The sequence below is a fragment of the Myxozyma melibiosi genome, assembly GCF_037950935.1.
Source record: "Myxozyma melibiosi strain Phaff 52-87 chromosome Unknown BZA70scaffold_2, whole genome shotgun sequence".
Taxonomy (NCBI): domain Eukaryota; kingdom Fungi; phylum Ascomycota; class Lipomycetes; order Lipomycetales; family Lipomycetaceae; genus Myxozyma; species Myxozyma melibiosi.
Window position 1 is genome coordinate 20,229 of NW_027042916.1, and position 23,117 is coordinate 43,345.

A 23,117-nucleotide genomic window follows, 5' to 3' on the forward strand; every position below is an offset into this window, starting at 1 on the left:
ACTATACAATCGTACTATATAACTGTAGAACTAATCACCTTCCGATCCTCCTTAACCGTCATTCTCAACTGAGCGCCCTCGACACCCTTGATCACGCCACTCCTGAGACCATCGGTATAAAGCTCGTAGGCAGGATAATACCCATCGACAAACTCGACGACCTGCTCGTCCGTCATTCCTCTGCCGCTCCGCTCGCGCAGCTCAGCCTCTTGTTGAAGACGCCAGTTGTACACGTACTCTGTCTTTTCGGCGTCGACGTGCACGAAGGCGTCAAATAGATCGGTCATGACGTCGTACTCGCGCAGCTTTGAGTTGATGAACAGGAGATCTTCTGGTCTGTTCTTCCACAGCGCCGAGCGCAGGTCTCCAGTACCCGCTTCATGCGCAACTACAGACTCCTCTCGCTTCTTGAGAACGCCCTCATCTGCAAGCGCACGAAAACCAACGCACCAGCCTTCGAAGAGGACGACTTTGATCTTTGGCTCGCCGGGTTTATTGACAGTCGCCCAGGTCGATTCCGGCGCGCGGTCGCCCTGGCCGTTGAACTGGGACTTGTCGTAGAGCGGGATCTTTGTCTCGGTGCCGGACTTGAGTGCGGAAAACACTTTGGCGGCAAGAGACATGTCGTGGGTGCCGGGCACGCCGCGGTGCTGGATGAGGGGGTTCTTGGGGTCTGAGCTGGCGAGGGCGACTTGGTCTGCGTGGGTGAGGTAGAGGTCGTCGATCGAGAGCACGACGATGGGGAGGGAGTAGGGCGGTTGTTTTAGTGTTTGCTCTAGCATGGTGACCTATGACAAGTTAGAGGAGAAGGAGGTATAAGACAAAGAAGAGCACTTACGAGGGTGGTCTTCCCCACGCCCTGGACTCCATTCAGACCGATGAAGAAGGGATCGGTGCTTTTAGAGGTGTGCTCCTGCAGCCGCTTGAGGATAAACGGGATGCATATCGGGCACTTGTCGTCGATGATCTGTTTTGCCATTCTCAAGCTCATGTGTGGACGCTCACGGATACCCGACAGAGGAGCAGAACAAGGCGGCGATAAAAGGCACGCACACGAGCCCCTCAGGGGTGTTGAACGTCAGCAACCGCGGGCCTCGTGGCGGCTGCGGGTGAAGGGCGGCGCCCCACATAGGCGGCCAGAACAGGGCGGCTTTTGTGGGAAGACCGTAAACAGGCCCCGCCCCCACATATCGATAATCGCGCTTCCCCATATCTGCCACTGCTGAGATGCCCCGATAAATTACTCTCGTGTCCTCAGCTCTGACTCTTCTTTCATCTTCATATACAACTTCACCATGAGCAGATTCGTTGTCGAACCACAGGCTTACCGCGCCCTCGAAGGCAAGGTCGTCGTCCTCACCGGCGGCGCGAACGGCATCGGCGCGCAGGCCGTCAAGCTCTTTCTCGCGCGCGAGTGCAAGGTCGTGTTTGGCGACGTGCAGGTTGCTGCTGCGGAGAGCTTCATCCAGAGCCTTATCAAGGCCGATCCGACGGCGGCGGGGAGAGTGGCGTTCGTCAAGACCGACGTCTCGTCTTATGATAACATCCTCGAGCTGTTTGAGACCGCGCGGACAAAGTTCGGGAAGGTCGATGTTGCCGTGCACATGGCTGCGTTGACCGAGATCGGCAACTGGTTCGAGCCGGACACGACGCTGGAGTCGGTGAAGCGGAAGCCGACGACGGTGCTCGTGGACGTGAACATGCTCGGCACGCTCTACTTTGCGCGCATCGCGGCCGTGTACTTGAAGCAAGGCGCGACCTCGCTCGAGACCGACGACAAGAGCATGATTTTGTTTTCTTCAGTCGCGGGGTTCAAGGAGTCGCCCGGCCTGTTTGTGTACCAGACCACCAAGCACGGCGTGCTCGGGCTCATGCGCTGCATGCGCAAGTACCCGCCTATCATGAACCACATCAGAGTCAACTGCGTGTGCCCGTGGATGACGCTGACCGGTATGGTGGATGGAATCCGCGACCGGTGGGCGGAGGCCAAGTTGCCGGCTAACAAGCCTGAGGATGTGGCAGCCGTTGTTGTCGACATGGCGTGCGCAAAGGCGCTCAAGGGAGAGACTATCTATGTCGAGGGCGGGCGCGCGTGGGCTATCGAGGGCAAGCTTGACGAGACCGAGCCGCTTTGGTTGGGTGCCGAGCAGAGCCGGTCGTTGAACGAGGGCCAGGTTGTTCTCGGTGATGTGAGTTCCTTATTTATTTATTCTATGCAGTTCAAGACTAACGGAGTATAGGGCATGGGATGGACTGACCGCGAGGGTGGAAAAGAGGAGGTTTAGGAAGTTATGGATAAATACATTAGATGGTTTCATGGTTGAGACTAAATGCCTCTGCGTTGAGGCAATTCTCGCATCGTAGATGTTCTATACGGGCAAAACTAGACATATCCAAACTCTCCTTCGCATACAGTCTCTGCCGTAGCCGACTGCTCAGCTTAAACTCGAGCCAGCGCAGTTCTAGATAATCCAACTCCGGCGCCCAGCTCACGAGGTCGACCAGATAGCCGAGTGTGATGGGGAAGTAGCCGTATCGGTGGTGAAAGACGTCTGCCCAGGTTATCTTTAGAGTCTTGAGTGCTTTGAACGGGACGTATGAAGACGCTGAGTTGCAAAGCGGAGACTCGTGGCGGGCGAGGGCGAGGTTGCCCTGTGTGAGCTCGAGGTAGGCGGCGTCGGAGACGGAGAATTCGAGGTACTCTAGATTGCGCAGCATTGCCGGCACATGGTCGTTATCCTCCGCCCAGATGTTGTACTCCGGCCCCGCGAGATCGACGAGCGCGAGGAATCTGTACATGAGCGAGATGGGCATGGACAGTCGTGTGAGGTTGGGGAAGCGGGTGCGGAAGTTGAGTTGGTGGCTGAGATGGATAGTGCGGACGAAGGCGGCGGAGAGCGCGAGGTCGGTGATGTTGTCGAGGCGGGCGAGCATGCGGTCGAGGAGGTTGTTTTCAAGTAATTCTTTTGGCGGGGGCGCGAACGGTTCGGTGGAGGTCGCGAACTCGTTGTTGTGGTGGTCATATGCCGCAGCGTATTTATATGCGTCGAATTGCAAGTCGCGGGACGATTTCCGAAACAGCATCGTCGTGATCTCGTTGTTGGTCGCGTACTGGGTGATGTCGACGCGGGGGCAAAATCGTAGGCTCTCGAGCCTGCCGTCGGCGAGGACGACGAGTTCTGCGAGCGCGCGCGGGGAGAGGTCGGGGTGGTTTGTAAAGTCGAGGAGGGCGAGGAGGAGGGGTTGCGGGCAGTGGGCGCGGTAGGCAACAAGTCGGGCGTGCCATTGTTTGGAGACGCGGTGGAGGAGGGTGATGGAGGGGAAGGGGAGATAGAAGAGGATTATTTCAAAGACCTCGACGGGGAGCTTTGCGGGGTCGACCGTCATGATGCATGTGTTGATGAGAGATGAGATGAGATGAGATGAGAGATGAGTTGGGAGTAGTTGGGAGAATACTCAATTTCGAGTGTTTTTTGAAAATGACCCAAATTCCAGTTTTTACCATTCTACATATTCTGTCTTTTTCTATAAGTATTTGATAGAAATATAGAAATACATTTATTATAATTTTACAGTTTACTATAACAAACTACTTCTCAGCAACTCTCCTTCTATACACGACCCACGTACAAGCGATAAAAAAACACCCCGCCAATATACTAACGCCCGCAAACACCGCAGCACCCCAATACTTCCCCCCATTATGCGCGACAATGGCCCCCGCGATAGGCATCCCACTCAGTGCACCTAGTGATCCCAGCGCAGCGATAATGCCCCACCTCGTGCCGATCTCGCGGATCGGGGAGATTTCAGCGATGACGGCCGGCATGAGGGATATAGCTGACCCCGAAGAAAAACCAAAGAAGACGGCGAAGAGGATGATGGGGACGTGGCCTGAGGCCGGGAGCCAGAGGGCGAGGACGAGGATTGCGGTGATGGCGCAGGCGACGAAGAAGACGGGGAAGCGGCCTAGTTTGTCTGCGAGGAAGCCCGGGAGCAGACGGCCGAAGACGGAGGCGGCGTTCATGACGGCGACGAGGTAGAGGGCTAGGCTTTGGGAGAAGCCGTGGGCCATGGCGTGCGAGGGGATGTAGCCTATGGGGATGAAGAGGCCCCAGTAGAGGAAGAAGATGGCGAAGAGCATGAGCACGAACTCGAGCTCGGAGAAGGGCGCGAGGTAGGCAGTGCGGGTGGAGATGTGGCCGTGGGCGGCGGGCAGTGAGCGAGAAGGGTGGATGCGGGAGGAGACGGTGAAGCAGGCGACGAGGGCCATGGCGGCCATGATGAAGCCGATGGAGCGGACGGCCCAGCCGAAGCCGGCGAGGACGGAGATGCGCTGGAACATGATGGGCATGACGACGCCGCCGAGGGAAGAACCCGAGACGGCGATGCCGAGGGCGAGGCCGCGCTTGGCTTTGAACCAGCCGGAGAGGGCGCCGACGCAGGGGTTGAAGATGAGGGAGGCGCCGATGGAGGTGCAGATGCCCTGGGCGAGCATGATTTGGTAGTAGGAGTGGGCGGCGGAGGTGGTGAAGACGCCGAGGAGGAGGAGGACAGTGCCGGCGCAGATGAGGAGGCGGGGGCCGTACATGTCGTAGAGTCTGCCGATGAAGAGGCCGGGGAAGATGAGGATGAAGGTCTCGGTCGAGGAGATCCAGGAGACGGCGGAGGTGGAGTAGGAGGAGAGCTGGTGGGAGAGGTAGTAGGCGTTGAAGACGCCGATGACGTTGATGTAGCCGAAGGAGACGAAGATGCCGCAGAAGGAGCCGGCGACGCAGAGCCAGGCTCTGGGGCCGACGTCGGGGGGGTAGCGCTCGTGGGGGAGCAGGGAGGGTGTGGTGGTGGTGGTGTTGTTTGTGGTGTTGGAGGGTTTTTCAGTGTCGGCCATGGTGGTGGTAAGATGAGAATACTGTGAAGAGGAGGATATGGTGAAGAAGAGAGGAGGAGGTGTGTTTAGGATTACTATTTATTCAAAGCTTTTGTCAGCTTTTTGCTTTTGCTTTCACTTTTGCTTGTTTTTGTCATCGTTGATCGTCGTCGAAGTGTAAGCGGGCAAACTATGGCTTTGTCTGGTAACCCCGCCGGAGTTTATTCTGGATTGAGCCATCCCCGCAGTCAGGTCATGTGATAGTATTACTAATGAATGACACAGAGTCACATGACTGAGACAGCCAAGGGTCCAGTAGGACAGTAGCTGTCGGACCCTCAGCCGGGAGGGTTTGAGTTCAGCAGATTAGGGTTTTTAGATTGATGGCTGCGTGGGTTGCGTATTTTGCTCGCGACGGCAACTCAATTTGGATCTGCGATTGACAATGAAGAGGAAGTTGGGACAGCAGAGAGATGACCGGGGTGGTGGTGTGGTGATGTTGCCACTGTGTTGCCGCTGTCTGCTGTGCTGCCACTGCTGTGTTGTGTGTCCAGTCCACTCATAATCAGTGTAAGCTGCAGGATGAAATTGCTTCTTCTCTGCTGAAATGAGACGGAGCAGCTTACGACGCAGCAACAAGAGTTTTGCGTATACGAAGCAGCGTAGCAGCAGCCAATGTTTCAGGAAAGGTTATGCTGAACCTTATTCTCTCTGCTTTGTGCTGCTCATTGTGTTATTCATCTATTACTAATACGTATGAGTAGTAGTGTAGGGTTAGTTCTCCTTCTTGACCACCATCTTGCTTGAACTCAGGTCGTCCTCGAGGATTAGAGCGGCCATTGTAGATGAAGGGGACTGCGGGATCAGGTCGTCGGCGGTGAAGGTGTCGGGTGTGGATTCGCGGTCGATTAGCCGGTCGAGGTCGTTGTCGCGGGCTACTATTGCTGAGCTGTCGATCGGCAGTAGTCTCTCTTTCTCTTCTTTCTTTGTCTTTTCTTCTTCCTCTTCTTTCTTCTCTTCTTTCTTCTTTTCTTCTTTCTTTGAGATGATGTTTTCTTCTTTCTCTGTCTTGATCTTCTCCTCCTTGATCTCGTCCTCCTTGATCTCTTCCTCCTTGATCTCGTCCTCCTTGATCTCTTCTGGTATATCTTCGAGTGACACCTCTGATTCCTCTTTGATATATAAATCATCCTCTTTGATTGACTTCTCAACTGACTGCTCTATCTCTCTCCTAATCCCCCTCTCAGGGCGATACACAGATTGATATGAGTCACCTCCGCTAAAACACAGACTGACCAACCCCCAGACAACAAAAGCAGCAACCACCTCGGTCGCCCAAAACAGTCCGACGGCAACAATGAAAGTAGACACATAGTAGTACCGCATCAGATACCTGACGCCCGTCAACTTTGCCTGCCATATCAGACTGGCGTCGTAAACTTGCACGCCCTCGCTAATCTGTGCGGCGACATATGCATCTTTCAGAGAATGGCTGGCCGAGAAAATGAATTCATCCGCAAGCTCGATCTCGAGACGCTCAGACTCGCGCGTCCAGCCTGCGATCAAAAGAGGGATGGTGAAGAGAGTGTGTAGAGACTCAAACAGGGGTGATCTGTAGGGCAGGATAGCAGGTCTGGCGACGTCAAGGATCGCGAGCGATTGCAGCGCGTCGGAGGGTCGGTTGCGTTGCAGATATGCGATACCATGACGTGAAAGTGTTTCGCCGGAGGATGATCTATATGAAATGACTGGATCGGTGCGGTAGACTGTAAGACCCAGCATGAAATTCCCGATATCGCAGTTGTGCGGCGAGCGCGGGACGGTAAGACATATCGAGACCGTGTACGGCAGGTCTGATCTGAGAGCAGGCGAGTCGCGATGGAGCAAGGGGGCAGAGGCAAGGAGCGGTTGGAATTTGTAGTCAAAGTACAGAGGCTGGGAGATGATGTCGTGAGGTATGTACTGGTTGTAGAACGCGAGATAGGAGACGATTGCCGAGAAGAGAAGAGCGGTTGCTGCGGAGAATGCGAGGGTGACGCGCAGGTAGGTCTTTAGCATAGGAGGAGAGACGAGGAATAGGAGCGGTTGGCCCTGGGTTATGTTAGAGAGCATCCTACAGTAAAGAGTAATAGCAACAACGTACAGCCCTGCGAAGGATCGTCGCCATCAGCAACCAGAGTTGATCAGAGTTGATCGCGAAGAGTGTGGAGGCAGGAACACTGCGTTCTCGCCAAGATGCGATGGCAAGAATGAACACGTGTCGTTACCTAAGCACTGACATAATCAGTGTTTATGAGCGACCGCGTTAGAGTTGAGAACGCAATCAAACGTTAAAACGCATGTGGTTCGATGGTCGGATTGCCGACGGCAGAGCTGGTGTTGTTGAAATGTGTGTGCATATGTGATGTATTCGTATTTGTATTTGTATTTGTATATGTGATGTATATGTTGTTCTATCTCCTCTACCGTTCATCTCTGTTTATCTTCTTCTGTTTACATTCTTTCCCGCATCTCTTCTGCTGCAGGATCTCGGCCGCTGCGACTAGGCCCGACTAGGTTTAACGCTATGCCCAATCCAGCCTAGCTTTGTTTACTCTCCGGGCAGCCCTCTGCTCTGGTTCTTGGTGCTCTTTTTTCTCCTTTTCTTCCTCTCCTCCTCCTCTTCTTCTCTTCCTCACCGCCGGCTCTTCCTCTTCACCGCCTTCTTCGCCTTCTTTCTTCCCCCCGACGCTCCCTTTGTTCCCCCCTTCACTCCTTACTCCCGCCCACTGTCGCTCATTTTTCTCTTCGCGGGCTCCCCCTTTGTCTTTCCTTATCTGCCCTTCCTCCGCCGCTACTCGCTCCCGGACCCAATCAGCCTCTTTTCCTAATCCGCCTTCCTGCTACTCAATCGAATCATGAAGTGCTCCGCCATCGCCCTCTCGGCCCTCCTCGCCCTCGGTCTCGCGCCCGCTGCCGTCGCCCAGCCTGTCGACAGTGCGTCCTCCTCCCTACCCCTTGCTTCCTGCGCGTCCTCCTTTCTCTCTTCTTTCTGGATCTAACACCCCTAGTCGCCCGTCGCCACGCACACAACCTCCACGCCCGCGCCCCCGTCCCCGACGACGTCGTCATGGTCACCGTCCAGGCTATTGTCACCGCCCAGGCCTACCAGAACGACGACGGTGTCGTTGTCGTCACCCAGATTGTCGACGCTGACGGCAACCCCATCGACACTGCCACCTCGACCTCCTCCACCGCCGAGCCCACCACCACCTCGACCTACTTCTCCACCACCACCTCCAACACCTACGTCCCCTCCCCGACCTCCTCGGTCTCCGTCAAGGCCGCCGTCCTCGCCGTCGAGTCCTCGACTTCTTCGGCTTCGCCTACCTCGACCTCTGTTTACGTCGCGCCTACCTCCACCGTCGTCTCGGTCTCTTCGTCTTCGACCTCGTCCTCGTCCTCCTCGTCGACCACCCTCAAGACCTCGACCACTTCTTCTTCGTCGGCCGCTGCCTCTTCCACCTCCTCCTCCGGCTCGTTCTCGTCCGCCGCTCTTGGCATCACCTACTCGCCCTACACTTCCTCGGGCGCCTGCAAGACCGCGGACGAGGTCGCTTCCGACCTTGCCGAGCTCACCTCCTACTCCGTCATCCGTCTCTACGGTGTCGACTGCTCGCAGGTTGAGAACGTCTACCCTGCTCTTGCCGATGGACAGAAGCTCTTCCTTGGTATCTTCGACGTCACCGCTCTCGACTCTGCCATCTCGACCATCGCCGCTGCCGTCTCTGACTGGGACACCATCCACACCGTCGCCATCGGTAACGAGCTCGTTAACGGCGGCTCTTACACTGCCGACGAGGTTGTCACTTACCTGAACGCCGGCCGTACCGCTCTCCGTGCTGTTGGCTACACCGGACCCGTTGTCACCGTTGACACCCACGTTGCCATCCTTGCCAACCCTACCCTCTGCACCAACTCTGACTACCCTGCCTTCAACGCTCACTCTTTCTGGGACGGCACCACTCTTCCCGAGGATGCCGGTACCTGGCTCGAGCTCCAGGTGTCGCGTGTTAACGATGCCTGCGGCAGCTCTGACGCTATCTGCACCGAGTCTGGCTGGCCTACCCAGGGTGACGACTTTGGAGTCGCCGTTCCTTCTACCGCTAACCAGAAGACTGCCATCTCTGCTATCGAGAGCTCTGTCGGTGCCAAGGTTATCGAGTTCACTGCTTTCAACGACTTGTGGAAGAGCCCTGGTGACTACAACGTTGAGCAGTACTGGGGAATTCTCGATTAACTACGTCAGTAGTTATTTGAGCTTGAGCAGTACTGGGAATCTCGAGTAACTACATCGGTAGTTATTTGAGTAGGATAGGTGTTTCTCCTTTTATTTTTTATTTTTCTATGAATGTGTTACTCGTGAAGACAAGAGGAATTGGATTTCTTAATGGCGTCAAATGAGTAAGAGAGTTGAATGAATACCGAGATGATCTGAGTGTTTAGAAATATCTTTTTTATTTCTGTTATCTATTATCTATTATCTACTTTGTCTACTGATATCTATTGAGATGTGCTATCTATGTTTGTTATGTTGGGATTTATCTCGCCAATTGATTATGCGTTAGTAAACAGTGATAGTAGTGATGTAGTTGACCAAATGAGCTTTCTCGAACAAAGTAAACAAACATGATGTAAGCAGTTAGTAAGCATCGAGAGAAGGGTTTCGATAAATTTTTATTTGGTCTCGAACATTTCGGAGCTTTTCCTGCCATCTCTATTTCCTCTTCTTCTCTGTTTATTACAATTCCACTCACAATTATAAAATGCTACGAACAATTCCAGGAAGGACGCTTGGTCGTGCTGCAGTCAGCGCACGACAGGTTCGTATGATGAACAGCAGCAGCATGCTGAAGAAGACTACTTCTGCTCATGCGACGACGATGAAGATCATGGGCGGAAGCGCACAGCAGGTTGGTCTGAACGTGCTTTCCGGACGACGGATGTACGCTACTGCTACGGACAAGACTGAAAAGGAGACAGAAGAGAAGAGCGAGGAGAAGAAGACGGAAGGCGGGGAGGAAGAAGAGGTGACTGGCGACGCGAAGAAGATTGCCGAGCTGGAGACGCAGCTTGCGACGAAAGCGAAGGAGGCAGCCGAGTTGAAGGATAGACTGCTGCGGCAGGTGGCTGATTTCCGAAACCTGCAGGAGACGACGAAGCGGGAGGTGCAGAACGCGAAGGAGTTTGCGATCTCAAAGTTTGCGCGGGACCTGCTGGATTCGGTTGATAACCTCGACCGCGCGCTCGCGACCGTGCCCGAGCCGGCCAAGAATCAGAGCGGAGAGGCGGCGAAGGAGGAGGAGGTTACGGATAAAGTCCTGATTTCGCTGTTTGACGGCGTGAAGATGACGCAGCAGGTGCTGGAGCAGACGTTGAAGCGGCACGGGCTGACCAAGATCGATCCGCTCGGTGAGAAGTTTGATCCGCACAAGCACGAGGCCACGTTCGAGGTCGCGCAGCCGGATAAGGAGCCGGGGACGGTGTTTTTCGTGCAGCAGGCTGGGTTTATGTTGAACAACCGGGTCTTGAGAGCTGCCAAGGTCGGCGTCGTTAAGGCTACTTAGGTTATCTGACCTAATATTTCTATAATCTTCTTACTCCTCTTTACTCTTATTGTAAATATACATTATTATTACTGTCATCATTATTATTATTACTAGAATAGTATGTAGTGTAGCGTACACTCGATATCTGGATCTTCAACACAGCCACTACGGCCCGGAGCCGCACGCTTCGCCTCTTGTTGGCCTTCAATACAAATACTCTCCTTCCTCGCCTTTATACAGAACACTCCTCTGTTCACTTGACAGAAAGAAAGAATGACACAGACACTCACAAACACACTAGTCCTAACCGGCCTCATCAGTCCCGCGCACTTCACGCCATCCTCGCTCGCGTACCTGCGCTCGGCGATCGATATCGCGGCCGAAGACCCCGACGCGCTCGTCCATTTCGGGCCGTTGCCGACCTTTGCGCGCGTCGTGCTCGTGTTTCGAACGGTCACGGCTGCGTTGCGGGTGCATCTTGCGCTGGATCGGAGGTGTGTTCCTGTTCACGTTGGTGAGCAGCAGCAGCAGCAGCAGCAGCAACATCAAGAGCAGCAGCAGCAGCAGCAGCAGACGAGACTACGCACATTCTTCTGCGCAGACAATACTCCGGTCGACGCACTCTTACAACACAGAAAAACAAGCAGTCTCGAACTTCCTGACCCCGGAAAACTATTCCTGATCTCGCCGCCGCCGTCGCCGCCGCCGGGGTGGGTGGCGACGGAGGAAGAGCCGCCGAATATGAATGTCGGGGTTGACGCCGACGTGCTTGCGTCTGTCTTGTCTAAGCTCGCTACTGTTGAGATTGATGGTAGTGAGGGGACTGACGATGTGAATCGCAATATGAAGGAGGGGGGAGAGGAGTATGGAGTGGGAAATGGGAAGGGTGCGTCGATCGTGATTATGGAGGCAGATTCGAGGAGGATGCAGCCTGGGATCGTCGTGAGTGATCACAGCGATGGCGATGAGTTCTTGCCGTTTGGAAGACAGACGTTGCCGAGGACTGCTGTTCCTTAGTTCCTTGTGCAGTTGTTTGTTGTCGTCGTTGATGTCTATGTTGTCATATGTTGTCATTGGTGTTGTTGTTGGTTATATGGCGTAGAGGTTTGTATTTTTGATTTTTTTGATTAGTATCTTGTATTTTGATTTTGGTGCTGTATTGATTTAGCTATAGAAGTCAGTACAGTCTTTGTCTAGCCACGTCATTCATACAAGCAACGCTCATACAAAGCAACATACAGAGCAACATCATAGAGCGCCTACTCCTCCTTGATAACCGAACTCCGCTTAACCGCCTCAAGCAACTCAGGCCGCGAGCTCATCATCTTCAAAATCTCACGATACGTAACCCACCTTCTCATCCTCGTGCTGCTCTCAGGCCACACCTCAGCCTCCATCTCGACCTCCATCTCAAACATATGATACTCCGCCTTCGGATGCACCCCCGCCCCTCTCTCCCAATCTCCCGTACCCAGACTCGGATTCTTCATCTGTGAAAACACAGCCGCGGGCCGCATGTCCTCGATAACCCCCAGCTCTCGCGTGATCCTGCCCTCCACACCAGCTTCCTCCCACGCCTCGCGCAGCGCAGCTGCCTGCGCGCTCGCCTCGTCGGTCTCGTAGCCGCCTTTCGGGATCACGGCTTTGCTCCTGTTCCCCTTGCTTGAGGAGATCACGAGGATCTTGCGTTTATCCGGCGAGAGTGCGACTACGCCTGCGACCATGCGCGCGCCGGTCGCGCTGTAGCCTGGTGAATTGTCTGTCAGTAGACCACCGCCGACCACTCAGAAGCACAACAACTCACGCTGCTTCTCTCGGCCCTGGCGCGCAATCATTTGCCGCGCTGTTGATTGCATCGTGTGTTATAGAGGCGAGTAAAAGTCAAGTCGAGCCCGAGGCAGAGATCGCGATCGACCGAGTGCACCACGCGCAGAGCAATGCCACAAACACCTCACAATGTAAGCATCCACGTGACTCTACTCCCAGCCTATCACACGCGCGCGAGATGCGGGAGCCGGTGCACCCAGCGCCGCGACGGATACGCCGAGACCGCACCACACCACGTTTCCCTCGCCCACAAGTTTTACGCCCATCCGCAGACCACCTGTTTCCTCCAGCAAACCAGTGCAAATTAGATCTACCAGAAGAAATGGCCGACGTCGACGCTCAGATTAAGCAGTTCATCAAGGCGGACCGTATCCGCAAGGACAAGGACCGGGAGCTGGTCACTGTCTTTGAGGAGGAGGATTCGAAGAACCTCAATGCGATTAACATTGAATACGGAACCGGTGAGTTTTGGTGGTGTGGTGTGGTGATGTGATGATCTGTTGGATGGTTGTTTGGGTGTGGAAGATGCAGATACAAGCGAGTACTTGTAGAGGATGTTATATTCGACTCGACACCGGCAGAGATATCAACAATCTACGATAACATTCTAACTCTTAACAGATCCCGCTGCTCCTGCGCTCGCAAAGACCGTCAAGAAGGCCATGGGCGTTGACTACGAAATCAGACCTACCCGCTACGATCCTCGGTATGCCTCTTCCTATCTCCACCGCCCTACCAACAAATACTGACTCCCTCCAGCTTCCCTAACCAGAACCAGACCGTCCACTGCTGGTACGTCCCTCCCCTCTCCCCCCCCCCTCCTCTCTCTCTTCCTGCTAACAGACAACAGGCAATACTACGTCGACTACTTCAAGTGCGCCAAGGAGTTGGCCAACGAAGACCCTTCCAAGCAGCGAATCTGCGACCAGTTCCAGAACGCCTACCGCATGCTCTGCCCCGCCTCCTGGGTTAACAAGTGGGACGAACAGCGAGGTCAGTCCTTCCTCATTCTTTGATTTTGAATATACAACTAATGAATATCATCTTGCAGAGAGCGGCATCTTCCCTGCTGATATCAACGAATAAATACAAACCTCTTCTATTCCATGATTTCCTGATCTCTTTGTTATAAACATTGGGCAACCTCGAAATACAGTAAAGGACAGTCGTTGTGATTATTCATGTTTACATTGTTTTCTCTTACATTTGCTTTTCCTCATCTGCGTCATCTTAATTACATTCATCATTCACTTAAATCATCTCACACTATACTACTATACTACTTCTTAGCTTTCCCCTTTCCCTTCGCAGGTGCCTTCGCAGGGGCCTTCGCCGTAGCCTTCGAACTCGCCTTCGCACTTGCCTTCGGCTTCTTGATATACTTGTCCTTCGACAGATCCGTATCCTCCTCCTCCTCCTCCTCATTCTCCTCCTCCTTCTTCTCCTCCTCCTCTCCCAACACATCATCCATCGCCTCCTCCAAATCCGGAACCTCCTTCTTCACCTTTCTCGGATCAGTCACCGTGCTCGCCCGTATAAACGGCACCGGATGACTTCCTGTGTTATACTTGCGCGTAAACGCCGTCTTCGTCGCCGTCGGAATCTTCTTCCACAGCTCCTCCCCGTTCTTCGGACCCACCCCGAGCTCCAACACCGCGTCAAAATCCTCCTTCGTAAGATAATACTCGTCCATAAACTTGATCGCGTCCTCCACCCCGCCCTCGTTCGCCCGCGTAGCAATAGGCGTGTACAGATTATCAAAGAACGACGACAGGTACTGCGTCCGCACTTCCTCCGCGTCGCCCGAAATCCGCAGTCGCGCGTGCGACTGGATCTCCTGCAGGTACCGCGACAGCTTGTTGCCTTTTGAGTAGTTACCCAGCCAGCTCGTAAACATGAACCGCTCGCTGCCTCCGTTGGCCACAAACGACGCCGGACGCACCGTAGACAGCACCCCGTGCAGCGGCATCAGACTCCATTGCTGCTGCGACCCGTGGATCATCCGGTCAACTAGGTCACTGTCTGAAATCGACGACGCCGCCCGGTCCAGCTGCGTCAGCGTCTGCACCTTATTCGCCCCCGCCGCCGGCCGCGTCCGCAGATAGTTCTCCTGCACCATCAGCGGCGACATATCCGCGTCGTTAAAGTACAGCTCGATCTTGTCGTTCAGCGTCGCGCGCGACCTCGCGCCAAACATCTCCCCGTTCAAAAGCTTGCTCGCAATATCAAACGGCTTCATCACTATATGCTTCTGCCAGTCCTGCGCCATCCGCTGCCCTTGCTCAAAACTCATCTCTTTCCTGCCTGTCTCCCCAAGGCTGAACGTCGACAGCAGCGTGATGATTTGCCGAATGTCCGCATGCGTGCTCTGCACCAGCTGGTCAATCACCGGCGCCGGAATCTTCAGACCCTCGCGGTACGCAATCGACAGGATCCGCGACCGAATCGCGTTCGCGTCCGGTCGCCGGAACTGGATATTGAACGTCGTGCGGTCAAACGTCCGCATCTTTTGCAGCGAGTAGTCGTTGCAAATCAAAATCAGCGGCACATGCGTCGTCTTGCAAAACGCAGACATCTGCACCGCTCCGCCCCGGTCGCCTGCTGACGTGCCGTCCACCTCGTCCATGATCAGCACGATCTTGCGCTTCGCCGCGTCAACATCCTGCTTCGTCTCCCCGAAATACCCCGCAATCGATTTATTGTCCAGCACCGTCCCCAGCGCTTCCGCAATCACGTTCTTGCTTCGCGTGTCGCTCGCATTCGTCTCAATCACGTCGAACCCTGCTAATTCGGCTACAAGATGCGCTGCCGTCGTCTTGCCGATCCCCGGCGGTCCCGAAATCATCACCGCGCGAAACACGCCGCTGCCGTCCGGGCCTGGTCGCTTGAAGTTTGCCTTTAGATTCGCAGGCCAGTCTTCGAGCCATTTCTGCAGCTTCTGCACCGCGCCCTTGTTGCCGCAGATATCTTTGATCGACCGCGGCGCATACTTGTCCGTCCACAGAAGCGAACGGGGCGGTTTATTGACCTGCTCACTCGTCTGTCTGGAAGCTTGACTTGAGGTCGAGCCGGAGGAGCTTGCCTTGACGGCTTTTGCGGGTTCAGGGATTCCGATAGTTTTGGACATCTCGATAATCTTCTTTTCTTCCTCCGCAGCCTTCTTCTGCGCCTTAATTCCTTCAGCTGTATCACCACCATTCGCAGGTCGCGTCTTAATCAGCTCGAAAAGTTCGTTCTCGTCAATCGTCTTGATCCCAAGCTTCTTGATCACCTCCAACTTCTTCGGTCCAGCCTCCTCACCCAGCACCACATAGTTTGTGTTCCGTGACGGTGCAGTCCGCACAAGTCCGCCATACTTCTTTACCAGCGCGATTCCGTCGTCGCGCGGAAGCGTCTGCAGAATACCAGTGAAGACGAACGCAAGTCCCGCAAGGCAGTTCGGCGCGCCTTCGGGCAATTCTGCGCAGACTCCCGTGTTGACTGCCGCGCGACGGGCAGCAAACTCCGCCGGGTTGAACTTCTTTTTCGCGGGGGGCGCGTCGGCAAGGACTTCGAGATCGTCCTCTTTCTTTGCTGCAGTGTTTGCCGCAGGCGCGCGTTTCTTCGTCGGGCGAGCAGTTTGATCGTCGTCTTGTTTGCGCTTGCGCGTGGCGGCTGTCGGTTTCTTCTTTTTGGGAGAAGCTGTAGCATCCTCGTCGTCGCTGCTGATGGTCACTGCTTGAGGTGCTGGTTCGTCCTTGTAGTCGTCGTCGTCGTCCTTGGCTTTCTTGGACCGCGGTTTCTTCATCTTGACGTCTTCTTCTTCGTCGCTGAACAGAGAGTCAAGACGTTTAGCGGGTTTGGGTGCTCTATAGATAGGTCAGTTGGTTGTATCAGAGTCGAAGTAGAGGAGGTCCATACGGCTTCTTCACGTCGTCTGCCTTGTTTGATTTAGCGGATTTAGGCGATCCTAACCAATCGCAAAAACTGTCAGTTTCACGATCTATTATACAGCGCAGTATTTTATATAACACTGATTCATACCGGTAGTGCTTGTAGGCTTCTTGTTCTCCTGATCAGTGCCGGCTTTTCGCGCAGCAGGCGGACTTGAAGACACCGCCGCGCTCGATCCCTTCTGCTGTAATTCAATGTGATTCAGTAAACAGTTGTATACAAATGAATAGAAAAAAAGGAGTGAGATACATACGCCTTGTGAAGAACCGTCTTTGGGTCTAAAGAACGAGGATATATTCCGTTGCATTCTGCTTTTGCTCTTGTTTCTTTAGATTAATTCTTCCTTTTAACCTTTCACCGCTCTCGCAGAATCAATTCAAAATACTCTTCTTCTATTCACTCGTTGAATCAAACGCTGGAACAGATTGAAAGACCTTGTTGAACTGCTGAGATCCGGAGCCTTCTTGGCCAAAGTCGGTCGCGACGCGCGCGTCTTTCGTGCGCGGAGAAGTCAATCTTGTCATCTACGGTTTCACGTGATCTTCTCCATGTCCAGATACGGCAATATGTTGTGAAATGCAACAGCGGCAGGAGTAGTAATAATGTCATATAAATTGGAATATAAAGAATACAATAAACTGTTCACAGTGCCAGTGCCCGTCCATTCGTCCGTCCGTCCGTCCCAGATTGCGCCTGATCCGCTGCCGCCTCTTCTGTTTGCCTTCGACTTCCTGATCGACTCCAACCAACAAGTGCAAACAAAGCAAAAGAGAACAACATAAATAAAGATAAAAAATAAAATTGACCGTTGCGCCTTCGTAACTCACCCTCACACCGCGAAGAAAACAAATTCGTATCCCGTGTTCCGTCCGTCCACCCGATATAGCGCCGATCCGTTAAGCAAAACAAGAAACAAGAAACAATAGACAAAGAAAGATTGTGTACCCGAAGTAGAAGCGTTATAAAGCAGTTGTGAAAAAGAATTCGTAAAGTTAATTGGTCGTAAGGTATAATAAAGACGCCTACTCCTGTAGAAGGCGGTGTAGCAGAGGTACGCAGAGGATCGACAACACAAGCTGAAAGACGACTGGAGACACTTTAAAAAACAAGCAGAAGAGGGGTATCAGGGAGCTACTTCTCGCTCTCGACCATGACCCAGTCGGGAGACGCCGACTGCAAAGAGGAATAGCTACTTTGCTTCTCATGCAGACTTGACGTGAAGCCCTCCTCGTCCTTGGCAGACTCAAATTCTTGCGCGGTCTCAAATTGTCCTGGCCACTGTCGGCCAGCGGCACTCTTCTCAGTCGTAGTCTCGGGTTCAGCGGGCAAAGACTCCTCCTTGTTTGTCTCTTCTTCAACCGGCGCTGGCACCTCTGAATTTCTCGACCAGAATCCAGACAAAAGCCAAGACTTGGAGGCAGGCAGCTTCTCGTCACCTTTGAGCTCGATCTCGCCGGTCGGCGTCGCGGTAGCAGCAGCGGCAGCAACAGCGGTCTCTACCACCGCCGTCGCGGCACTTCCAAAGATTGCAGCGACCCCGCCAGATCCCGCACGTTCATTCACAGTCGCCTTTGCAGCAGCATTGTAGATCGCGTAGCTGGTGCTCCACAATCTGCCGTAGACCGACTTTGCTGAGGAAATGTCCTGGATCTGAGGGAATGTTAGTCGCGCGAATTGAATTGAGTTTAGTCAGCCATCGCGCTAGTCCGGATTTAGCCAGTTGTACACCATCACGCGGTCTCACCGACTGCAGTAAGAATGTGCAGTGTATACACAATAAGTATATACAGTAAGCATATACATTGACTGTAGACGTATCAAGTATAAACATGAAGAGTATACTGTATACAAGTACAGTCTGCAGTCTTTGGAGTGCGTGGACAGTTGTAGATTGTGTGGTTATAAATCATACACTCTTGAGCTTTATCACTCTGAGCTGTATGAGATATAACCGGCTGGATCCAAGACTAGACTCATCGACTGCCAATCAGTAAAACAGAAACATACCTCTTTCTCGTCAGAATCTGCAGCATCACGATCTGCTGCAGCTCCAGCAATAGTACCAGCACCAGCACCAGTACCGGCCCCAGCATCGTCAGCAACGACCTTCGTCGAGCCAGTCAGCAGAGCCAGAACAAGTTGCTCAATACGCTGCACGCCTGCCTTGAAAGCTTGTAAGCCGCGGGATGTGAACTTGTCCTTGGTGCTGCGGGCAAAGGTCTCGATCTCTTGCTCGTGGGCTGACAGCGTCGGTTCGATGTATTCGTAGTAGATGTAGTTTGAGCCCTGCATATTGTAGATGTTAATACATAAATCTTGTCCGTAGCAGCAGACAGATAGGGGAGACATACGTTGGATCCAGGGAGAACTAGCCATACAGTAAAGCCAAGTCTCGCAAACTGATAGAGCGGTAGCCTAGACGACACAAGAATCAGCACCTGCACAGCCACAACAGCAAGCAACAGAGCAGCCTTCAAGCAAAACACTCAATACTATAGAGAAACAACTCACCATGTAAACATGAACCCAAACCAGGTCTCGGTGGTTGTCACGACGCTCATGACGACCCAGTAGATAGCCCACGACTCAACCGCGGCCTGGTTCCGGGCGCGCAGGGATTTGTATGAGGCATACACCGGATACCCAAACGACACAACTGATCTAGATTACAAACATCAAACCGTCAGTTCTATACTATTTGTAGCAAAAGCAGCGCCAGAGAGCTAGAGCAGCTGGGAGACGATATATCACACGTACGAAAGGAGCTTGATGATGCCAAACATTGCGACTCTTGCGATATAAGTCAAGTATTAGAGTAGTATCGATATCAACAAACGTCTCTTCTCTCGATATATATCTTTTATATAACACAACCGGCGATAAAGCAAGCAAAAGCTACAGTCGCGGCAGGAATGCGGGAAAGGCGACGGGGCACCGGTCAGAGCCAAGCCGGAAACTCCCAACGCCCAACTTGGATCGTGGAATAAATCACGTGTGTGTTTCGGAGATAAGAGTTTTTATTTTTGTGGCACATTCGTCTAAAAGCTAACTCGCCTCGTCTCCTCGTCATCAGAAGCTCGCGCTCCGATACGGGTACTCCCAATTAACGTCCTTCCGCTTCCACATCTTCTTCTTGCGTTTGGTCGAGATGTGCTCGACGAAGGCCTCATCGCAGTAAGTCTTCTTGAACCGGCGGATGAAGCGCGGGTCCCACAGCTCGGACGCGACACCCAGGTCCTTGCAGCATCGCATCATCGCGTTACTCTTGCAGCCTTCTGAAGCAGTAGGCACTCCTTCAGCATCAAAGTAGATTTGCTCTCCGCGAGCAATACTCACTAGACTATAGAGACAACATCTGAGTCAGTGTACTGTAGTAAAAGAATTCAACAAAAGAGGGAGAAAAGACGGACCGACCGTGGCAGACCAAGCCAAACTCTCGCGAGACGGTCTTTGGACTGACTACTGTCTCACTTCGGGGAACTAGACCCCAGCCTCCGGGGCCGAACGCTTTGTTAAGAATCCGACGATAATGGATTTCGGGTAGGTAGAGAATCCCGTCTGCCAAAAAATAAAAGTCAGCATGCTGTCAAGCCCCCTCTGCTTGGATTGTAATTGAAAAAATCAGAGGCAACTAACCTGGCTTGATCTCTATCCAGTCCGGCTCCAGTTCTTGCGACAAAATCTCGGCAATTTCCGGCGGGTAAGCTGCTGAGCCAATTCCCTGAAACGAGCGCGCCCAGTCTGTGCTTCCATCCGTCACCGGCAGAGGCACATCTTCCAGGGTAGCAAATACATGACTGTTCCCCCCATCCGAAGAAGAGCGAGAGGAGGAAGATTTGTAAGAAGAAGAAGAATAAGGGGCGGAGGAAGATCTGCTATAAGAAGGAGTATGTGCTTTCTGAGCCTTGGCCAAATACGAGGCAGGAGGCTCTCGAGTGGGAACTACCGCTTCTTTCGGGTCGACAAAATCGATCGAGCTGATCGCATCCATATCATCTTCAAAAGGAGGAGGAGGAGGAGGCATGTCCTCTTCCTCTGCGACCGCTCGGGCCCGGGGTTTTTTCGTGACCCTCACAGGTTTGGTGAATGTCGTGCCGGTTGACTCAGTCGCGAAGCCACGCGCAACCGACGCGAACGCAGGGGACTGAGCAGCCCGCGAAGACTGCAATACTCGGGCAACCAGCGAGATAGAAGAAGCTCGCAGCATCGTATCGTGTCGTGTACTTGCTGTGCTTCTCGAAGTGATCGGCAGGTTGGAAGGAAAAAATCAAAAGTGTGAATGGACGAAGATGATCAGTTAGGAATTTTTTTGCGTTACATGGTTTGAGGGTTTTGTGGTTATGCAAATCCGGTGATCAGCTTATTTCATTGATTTCGGATATTATTTGAGCTGCGTGCGTTCGTTATTGTTCTTCTTGGCCCAGCACTCCTTTAGAGCGTGCATCTGTAGATGATAGGTTAGAGACGGGTAGTTGAGCAGTAATTGCGGGATCGTAGTGAAGGCATGAGAGAGCATAGACAAACCTCTTTGACGCATTTCCTCCAGTCGCGTCCGTTGTCGGCGTAGCAGTCTGTTAGTCGTGAATTTTCAGCTAAAAGAGGTGATTAGAATTAGTAGACGCGTTAATGGATAGATAATGGAGTGAAGTGGAGGGATTACCCGAGCATCCGGTATCTTCAATTCGTTTGTCCCTAGATTTTACACGTCAGCGCTACTCGGCAATAATTATTAGAAGAATTTGATCACCATTCATCCGGCTCATCGTCGTTTGTGTCTTCAGAGGACGATAGATTGGTGGTATTACTCGGTTGGTCGTCTTTGGCGGTCATTTTATTGAGTATTTGTTGATGATTTAGGCGTTGAGGTTGGGTTGGGACAAATCACAGAAAGCCGACTCACACTACACAGCTTCAAATATTACTTACTGCACGACTACTCATAGTTTATATGTTTACACAGTTTATTAAACTCATTCATTAACCAAATCATAAGTACCAACGAGGAATGCAAAATAAAAATGAATACAATATTGTCATGACATCGCCAACATGGAATCAGATGGATATCTCGAATATTCCCATATTTATCGCCACATAAACAGAGTAGTCAATACACTACTGACGACTGCCAAAAGCAAAGTGGATCTCAGCACGTTCTTCTCAATTATCGACATAGCTCCGCTGTAGTTGTAAGCAGATCCACTTCCTACAATTCAACACCTGTTAGCACTGACTCGGGAATTAAAACTATCGACTGCTTGTCTTACCATTTCCGAGAGAAGCGTACGACTGCGGGCTATATACACCAAAGACAAAGCTGTCGTAAGGAGAGAGGTAGCCCGCACTCGCGACGTCGTCGGTCGAGCCACTGGAGTTGTAGATATTTAGGGTATACATTGCCCTGTTGTATATTTAGCATCGTCCTGTACAATAAACATAAAACAGTACTTACGTTAGTAGCGGGATTGTTGCATTAGCTTCGTACTCTGCCGTATCCCAAATGACCTCAGTATCGTCGATCGAGAGATTAAGTGCGATCGGGTACGAGTAGTCGTTCATGCTGCAGTAGGCCTCGACGTTGACGTAGGAAGGCGAGACAGACAGACTTGTGTATGTCCACGAAAAAGTCGCATTGCCGCCAATCTTGACGTATGTCGTGCTGTCGGTTGTGGCTGGAGTCAGCAAAGAGATACCACCAGCGGGGTCGACGGGGTTGATCGAGATCGAGGAAGATGTCGTGGAGGATTTGCTAGAAGAGCTTGATTTGGATGAGGAATGACTGGTCGTTGATGATGACTTGCTGCTGGTTTTAGTTGACGAGGAGGTCTCTGTTACTGTAGACGAGCGCGAGCCGCTGCTGGCGGATGATGAGGAGGATTTTTCAGAAGAGGAAGCTGTTGTGGTTGTCGAGGAGGAGGACTTCGATGATGAGGAGGATTTTGATGAGGAAGAGGACTTGGACGAGGAGGAAGAAGACCTTGAGGAGGTGGTCGAAGACGTTGTTCTAGTCGACGACGAGGTCGTTTCCGCCCGCTTTCCAAAAACTGCAGTATATTGTCAGTAACTTACAACCAAATCAACAACAAAGAAAGATATCAGACTTACAGTCTCTTCTGACGAGATCATGTAAAAACTCGAAGCCGCTTCCGCCGGCAGCAGCAGCACAGCTCGTGAGCATTACAGCACAGAGCAGGACAAATAGCAACCTCATTATTGCCTTGGACTCTTGTTATTTCTCTTTTATCTCGCGGGTTTATGTGCGCAAACCACAAAGACGGTGGCTTTCCAGAGGTTTTTGTAGAGAAACCAAAGCAGCTCAACTTTTGTACGTTTTCTATCTCAGAGCAGCACTGGAATAATAAACAACGCGTACCCAATCAGGACTAGCGGGGTTGTAAGCCGCACGGAGCTAGCTAGGTATGGCATAGCGCACTATAAATAGTGTATTATGTCAAAGCTGAGTCATCTATGTAGCTAAACTCCGATTTCTCGTTTGATTGCTCAGTCCGGATGGCTGATATTCGATTGATTTGCTGCGATATCCCATTGTTGGTGATGTTGAAGTAGTTTACGGTCGAATATTACAGATCGTTGACTGTCCATTGCTGATTATTGACTGTTGACTGTATTCGGAGGACAGTCAACGCAACTCAACCGTGCTACTATGTGCTTTGGATCCACAGTACGCTAATTCTGTGGCCTCATATTAATCGCCAGACTCCTCCTCCACCACTTCTTCTAGACACATGAATCTACAGCTCTGTTGCAACATCACTGCTCAGATACAGAAGCGAGCGGACCAGAAGCAGAGCAAAACGGTGCAAAAGCAGTGATAACTGTGCTCAAACTACCCCTGAGCATACAAATCTTATCTCCTCTCATCCTCCTCGCTATCTTCGCGA

General features: G+C 52.5%; 15 protein-coding genes across 15 annotated transcripts; 6 read left to right on the plus strand and 9 right to left on the minus strand.

Annotated features, from left to right (window-relative positions):
• Positions 1 to 14: 14 nt before the first annotated feature.
• BZA70DRAFT_235790 (D-glycerate 3-kinase) lies at positions 15 to 979 on the minus strand (the record flags this gene model as incomplete). The annotated part of the gene is made up of 2 exons (XM_064910351.1): positions 15 to 788; positions 839 to 979. The coding sequence occupies 2 exons, from the start codon at positions 977 to 979 to the stop codon at positions 15 to 17; spliced, it is 915 nt and encodes a 304-aa protein (XP_064769504.1).
• Positions 980 to 1,295: 316 nt separating this feature from the next.
• On the plus strand, positions 1,296 to 2,671 carry BZA70DRAFT_298675 (putative 3-hydroxyacyl-CoA dehydrogenase; the record flags this gene model as incomplete). Its single annotated transcript, XM_064914617.1, has 2 exons — positions 1,296 to 2,189; positions 2,612 to 2,671. 2 exons carry the CDS (start codon positions 1,296 to 1,298, stop codon positions 2,669 to 2,671), a joined length of 954 nt encoding a protein of 317 aa, XP_064769505.1.
• BZA70DRAFT_274305 (uncharacterized protein) lies at positions 2,343 to 3,427 on the plus strand. Its single transcript, XM_064911964.1, has one exon. The coding sequence runs from the start codon at positions 2,750 to 2,752 to the stop codon at positions 3,263 to 3,265; it is 516 nt and encodes a 171-aa protein (XP_064769506.1). The 5' UTR covers positions 2,343 to 2,749; the 3' UTR covers positions 3,266 to 3,427.
• Positions 3,428 to 3,539: 112 nt separating this feature from the next.
• BZA70DRAFT_274306 (monocarboxylate transporter) lies at positions 3,540 to 5,025 on the minus strand. The gene has a single exon (XM_064911965.1). The coding sequence runs from the start codon at positions 4,886 to 4,888 to the stop codon at positions 3,590 to 3,592; it is 1,299 nt and encodes a 432-aa protein (XP_064769507.1). The 5' UTR covers positions 4,889 to 5,025; the 3' UTR covers positions 3,540 to 3,589.
• Positions 5,026 to 5,210: 185 nt separating this feature from the next.
• On the minus strand, positions 5,211 to 7,034 carry BZA70DRAFT_309334 (putative adipose-regulatory protein-domain-containing protein; the record flags this gene model as incomplete). Its single annotated transcript, XM_064914881.1, has 2 exons — positions 5,211 to 6,958; positions 7,011 to 7,034. 2 exons carry the CDS (start codon positions 7,032 to 7,034, stop codon positions 5,642 to 5,644), a joined length of 1,341 nt encoding a protein of 446 aa, XP_064769508.1. The 3' UTR covers positions 5,211 to 5,641.
• Positions 7,035 to 7,446: 412 nt separating this feature from the next.
• Positions 7,447 to 9,545, plus strand: BZA70DRAFT_274307 (glycoside hydrolase superfamily). Its single transcript, XM_064911966.1, has 2 exons — positions 7,447 to 7,843; positions 7,918 to 9,545. Exons 1-2 carry the CDS (start codon positions 7,765 to 7,767, stop codon positions 9,144 to 9,146), a joined length of 1,308 nt encoding a protein of 435 aa, XP_064769509.1. The 5' UTR covers positions 7,447 to 7,764; the 3' UTR covers positions 9,147 to 9,545.
• A 60-nt stretch (positions 9,546 to 9,605) lies between these two features.
• BZA70DRAFT_274309 (GrpE-domain-containing protein) lies at positions 9,606 to 10,565 on the plus strand. The gene has a single exon (XM_064911967.1). It carries the CDS (start codon positions 9,673 to 9,675, stop codon positions 10,471 to 10,473), a length of 801 nt encoding a protein of 266 aa, XP_064769510.1. The 5' UTR covers positions 9,606 to 9,672; the 3' UTR covers positions 10,474 to 10,565.
• Positions 10,566 to 10,728: 163 nt separating this feature from the next.
• BZA70DRAFT_293900 (Calcipressin-domain-containing protein) lies at positions 10,729 to 11,472 on the plus strand (the record flags this gene model as incomplete). Its single annotated transcript, XM_064914421.1, has 1 exon — positions 10,729 to 11,472. The coding sequence occupies one exon, from the start codon at positions 10,729 to 10,731 to the stop codon at positions 11,470 to 11,472; it is 744 nt and encodes a 247-aa protein (XP_064769511.1).
• Positions 11,473 to 11,714: 242 nt separating this feature from the next.
• BZA70DRAFT_287957 (NUDIX hydrolase domain-like protein) lies at positions 11,715 to 12,311 on the minus strand (the record flags this gene model as incomplete). Its single annotated transcript, XM_064913996.1, has 2 exons — positions 11,715 to 12,202; positions 12,260 to 12,311. The coding sequence occupies 2 exons, from the start codon at positions 12,309 to 12,311 to the stop codon at positions 11,715 to 11,717; spliced, it is 540 nt and encodes a 179-aa protein (XP_064769512.1).
• Positions 12,312 to 12,523: 212 nt separating this feature from the next.
• On the plus strand, positions 12,524 to 13,618 carry BZA70DRAFT_274312 (cytochrome c oxidase, subunit VIb). The gene is made up of 4 exons (XM_064911968.1): positions 12,524 to 12,988; positions 13,042 to 13,074; positions 13,133 to 13,275; positions 13,334 to 13,618. The coding sequence occupies exons 1-4, from the start codon at positions 12,945 to 12,947 to the stop codon at positions 13,366 to 13,368; spliced, it is 255 nt and encodes an 84-aa protein (XP_064769513.1). The 5' UTR covers positions 12,524 to 12,944; the 3' UTR covers positions 13,369 to 13,618.
• BZA70DRAFT_309338 (replication factor RFC1 C terminal domain-containing protein) lies at positions 13,562 to 16,743 on the minus strand (the record flags this gene model as incomplete). Its single annotated transcript, XM_064914882.1, has 4 exons — positions 16,469 to 16,743; positions 16,306 to 16,399; positions 16,183 to 16,231; positions 13,562 to 16,130 (listed from the first exon to the last, which is right to left on the minus strand). Exons 1-4 carry the CDS (start codon positions 16,520 to 16,522, stop codon positions 13,562 to 13,564), a joined length of 2,766 nt encoding a protein of 921 aa, XP_064769514.1. The 5' UTR covers positions 16,523 to 16,743.
• A 1,037-nt stretch (positions 16,744 to 17,780) lies between these two features.
• Positions 17,781 to 19,132, minus strand: BZA70DRAFT_105517 (TB2/DP1, HVA22 family-domain-containing protein). The gene is made up of 5 exons (XM_064909361.1): positions 19,073 to 19,132; positions 18,973 to 19,013; positions 18,727 to 18,876; positions 18,567 to 18,630; positions 17,781 to 18,501 (listed from the first exon to the last, which is right to left on the minus strand). Exons 2-5 carry the CDS (start codon positions 18,996 to 18,998, stop codon positions 18,142 to 18,144), a joined length of 600 nt encoding a protein of 199 aa, XP_064769515.1. The 5' UTR covers positions 18,999 to 19,013; positions 19,073 to 19,132; the 3' UTR covers positions 17,781 to 18,141.
• Positions 19,133 to 19,284: 152 nt separating this feature from the next.
• On the minus strand, positions 19,285 to 20,206 carry BZA70DRAFT_236038 (mitochondrial genome maintenance MGM101-domain-containing protein; the record flags this gene model as incomplete). Its single annotated transcript, XM_064910364.1, has 3 exons — positions 19,285 to 19,555; positions 19,626 to 19,773; positions 19,852 to 20,206. 3 exons carry the CDS (start codon positions 20,204 to 20,206, stop codon positions 19,285 to 19,287), a joined length of 774 nt encoding a protein of 257 aa, XP_064769516.1.
• Positions 20,207 to 20,596: 390 nt separating this feature from the next.
• Positions 20,597 to 21,045, minus strand: BZA70DRAFT_287962 (uncharacterized protein; the record flags this gene model as incomplete). The annotated part of the gene is made up of 4 exons (XM_064913997.1): positions 20,597 to 20,659; positions 20,740 to 20,807; positions 20,876 to 20,907; positions 20,963 to 21,045. The coding sequence occupies 4 exons, from the start codon at positions 21,043 to 21,045 to the stop codon at positions 20,597 to 20,599; spliced, it is 246 nt and encodes an 81-aa protein (XP_064769517.1).
• Positions 21,046 to 21,117: 72 nt separating this feature from the next.
• Positions 21,118 to 22,559, minus strand: BZA70DRAFT_105425 (uncharacterized protein). The gene is made up of 4 exons (XM_064909360.1): positions 22,321 to 22,559; positions 21,668 to 22,259; positions 21,483 to 21,616; positions 21,118 to 21,421 (listed from the first exon to the last, which is right to left on the minus strand). The coding sequence occupies exons 1-4, from the start codon at positions 22,424 to 22,426 to the stop codon at positions 21,300 to 21,302; spliced, it is 954 nt and encodes a 317-aa protein (XP_064769518.1). The 5' UTR covers positions 22,427 to 22,559; the 3' UTR covers positions 21,118 to 21,299.
• Positions 22,560 to 23,117: the final 558 nt, after the last annotated feature.

Coding starts and splice junctions, on each gene's coding strand:
- BZA70DRAFT_274307 (XM_064911966.1), top strand. CDS start 7,765: ATGAAGTGCTCCGCCATCGCCCTCTCGGCCCTCCTCGCCCTCGGTCTC. Junction 7,844..7,917: donor CGTCGCCCAGCCTGTCGACA/GTGCGTCCTCCT, acceptor TAACACCCCTAG/TCGCCCGTCGCCACGCACAC.
- BZA70DRAFT_105517 (XM_064909361.1), bottom strand. CDS start 18,998: ATGTTTGGCATCATCAAGCTCCTTTC. Junction 18,877..18,972: donor GGCATCATCAAGCTCCTTTC/GTACGTGTGATA, acceptor TTTGTAATCTAG/ATCAGTTGTGTCGTTTGGGT. Junction 18,502..18,566: donor TAGTTCTCCCTGGATCCAAC/GTATGTCTCCCC, acceptor TACAATATGCAG/GGCTCAAACTACATCTACTA.
- BZA70DRAFT_274305 (XM_064911964.1), top strand. CDS start 2,750: ATGTTGTACTCCGGCCCCGCGAGATCGACGAGCGCGAGGAATCTGTAC.
- BZA70DRAFT_274312 (XM_064911968.1), top strand. CDS start 12,945: ATGGGCGTTGACTACGAAATCAGACCTACCCGCTACGATCCTCG. Junction 13,075..13,132: donor AACCAGACCGTCCACTGCTG/GTACGTCCCTCC, acceptor AACAGACAACAG/GCAATACTACGTCGACTACT. Junction 13,276..13,333: donor CAAGTGGGACGAACAGCGAG/GTCAGTCCTTCC, acceptor ATCATCTTGCAG/AGAGCGGCATCTTCCCTGCT.
- BZA70DRAFT_105425 (XM_064909360.1), bottom strand. CDS start 22,426: ATGAGGTTGCTATTTGTCCTGCTCTGTGCTGTAATGCTCACGAGCTGT. Junction 22,260..22,320: donor TGATCTCGTCAGAAGAGACT/GTAAGTCTGATA, acceptor AATATACTGCAG/TTTTTGGAAAGCGGGCGGAA. Junction 21,617..21,667: donor GCAACAATCCCGCTACTAAC/GTAAGTACTGTT, acceptor AATATACAACAG/GGCAATGTATACCCTAAATA.
- BZA70DRAFT_274309 (XM_064911967.1), top strand. CDS start 9,673: ATGCTACGAACAATTCCAGGAAGGACGCTTGGTCGTGCTGCAGTCAGC.
- BZA70DRAFT_274306 (XM_064911965.1), bottom strand. CDS start 4,888: ATGGCCGACACTGAAAAACCCTCCAACACCACAAACAACACCACCACC.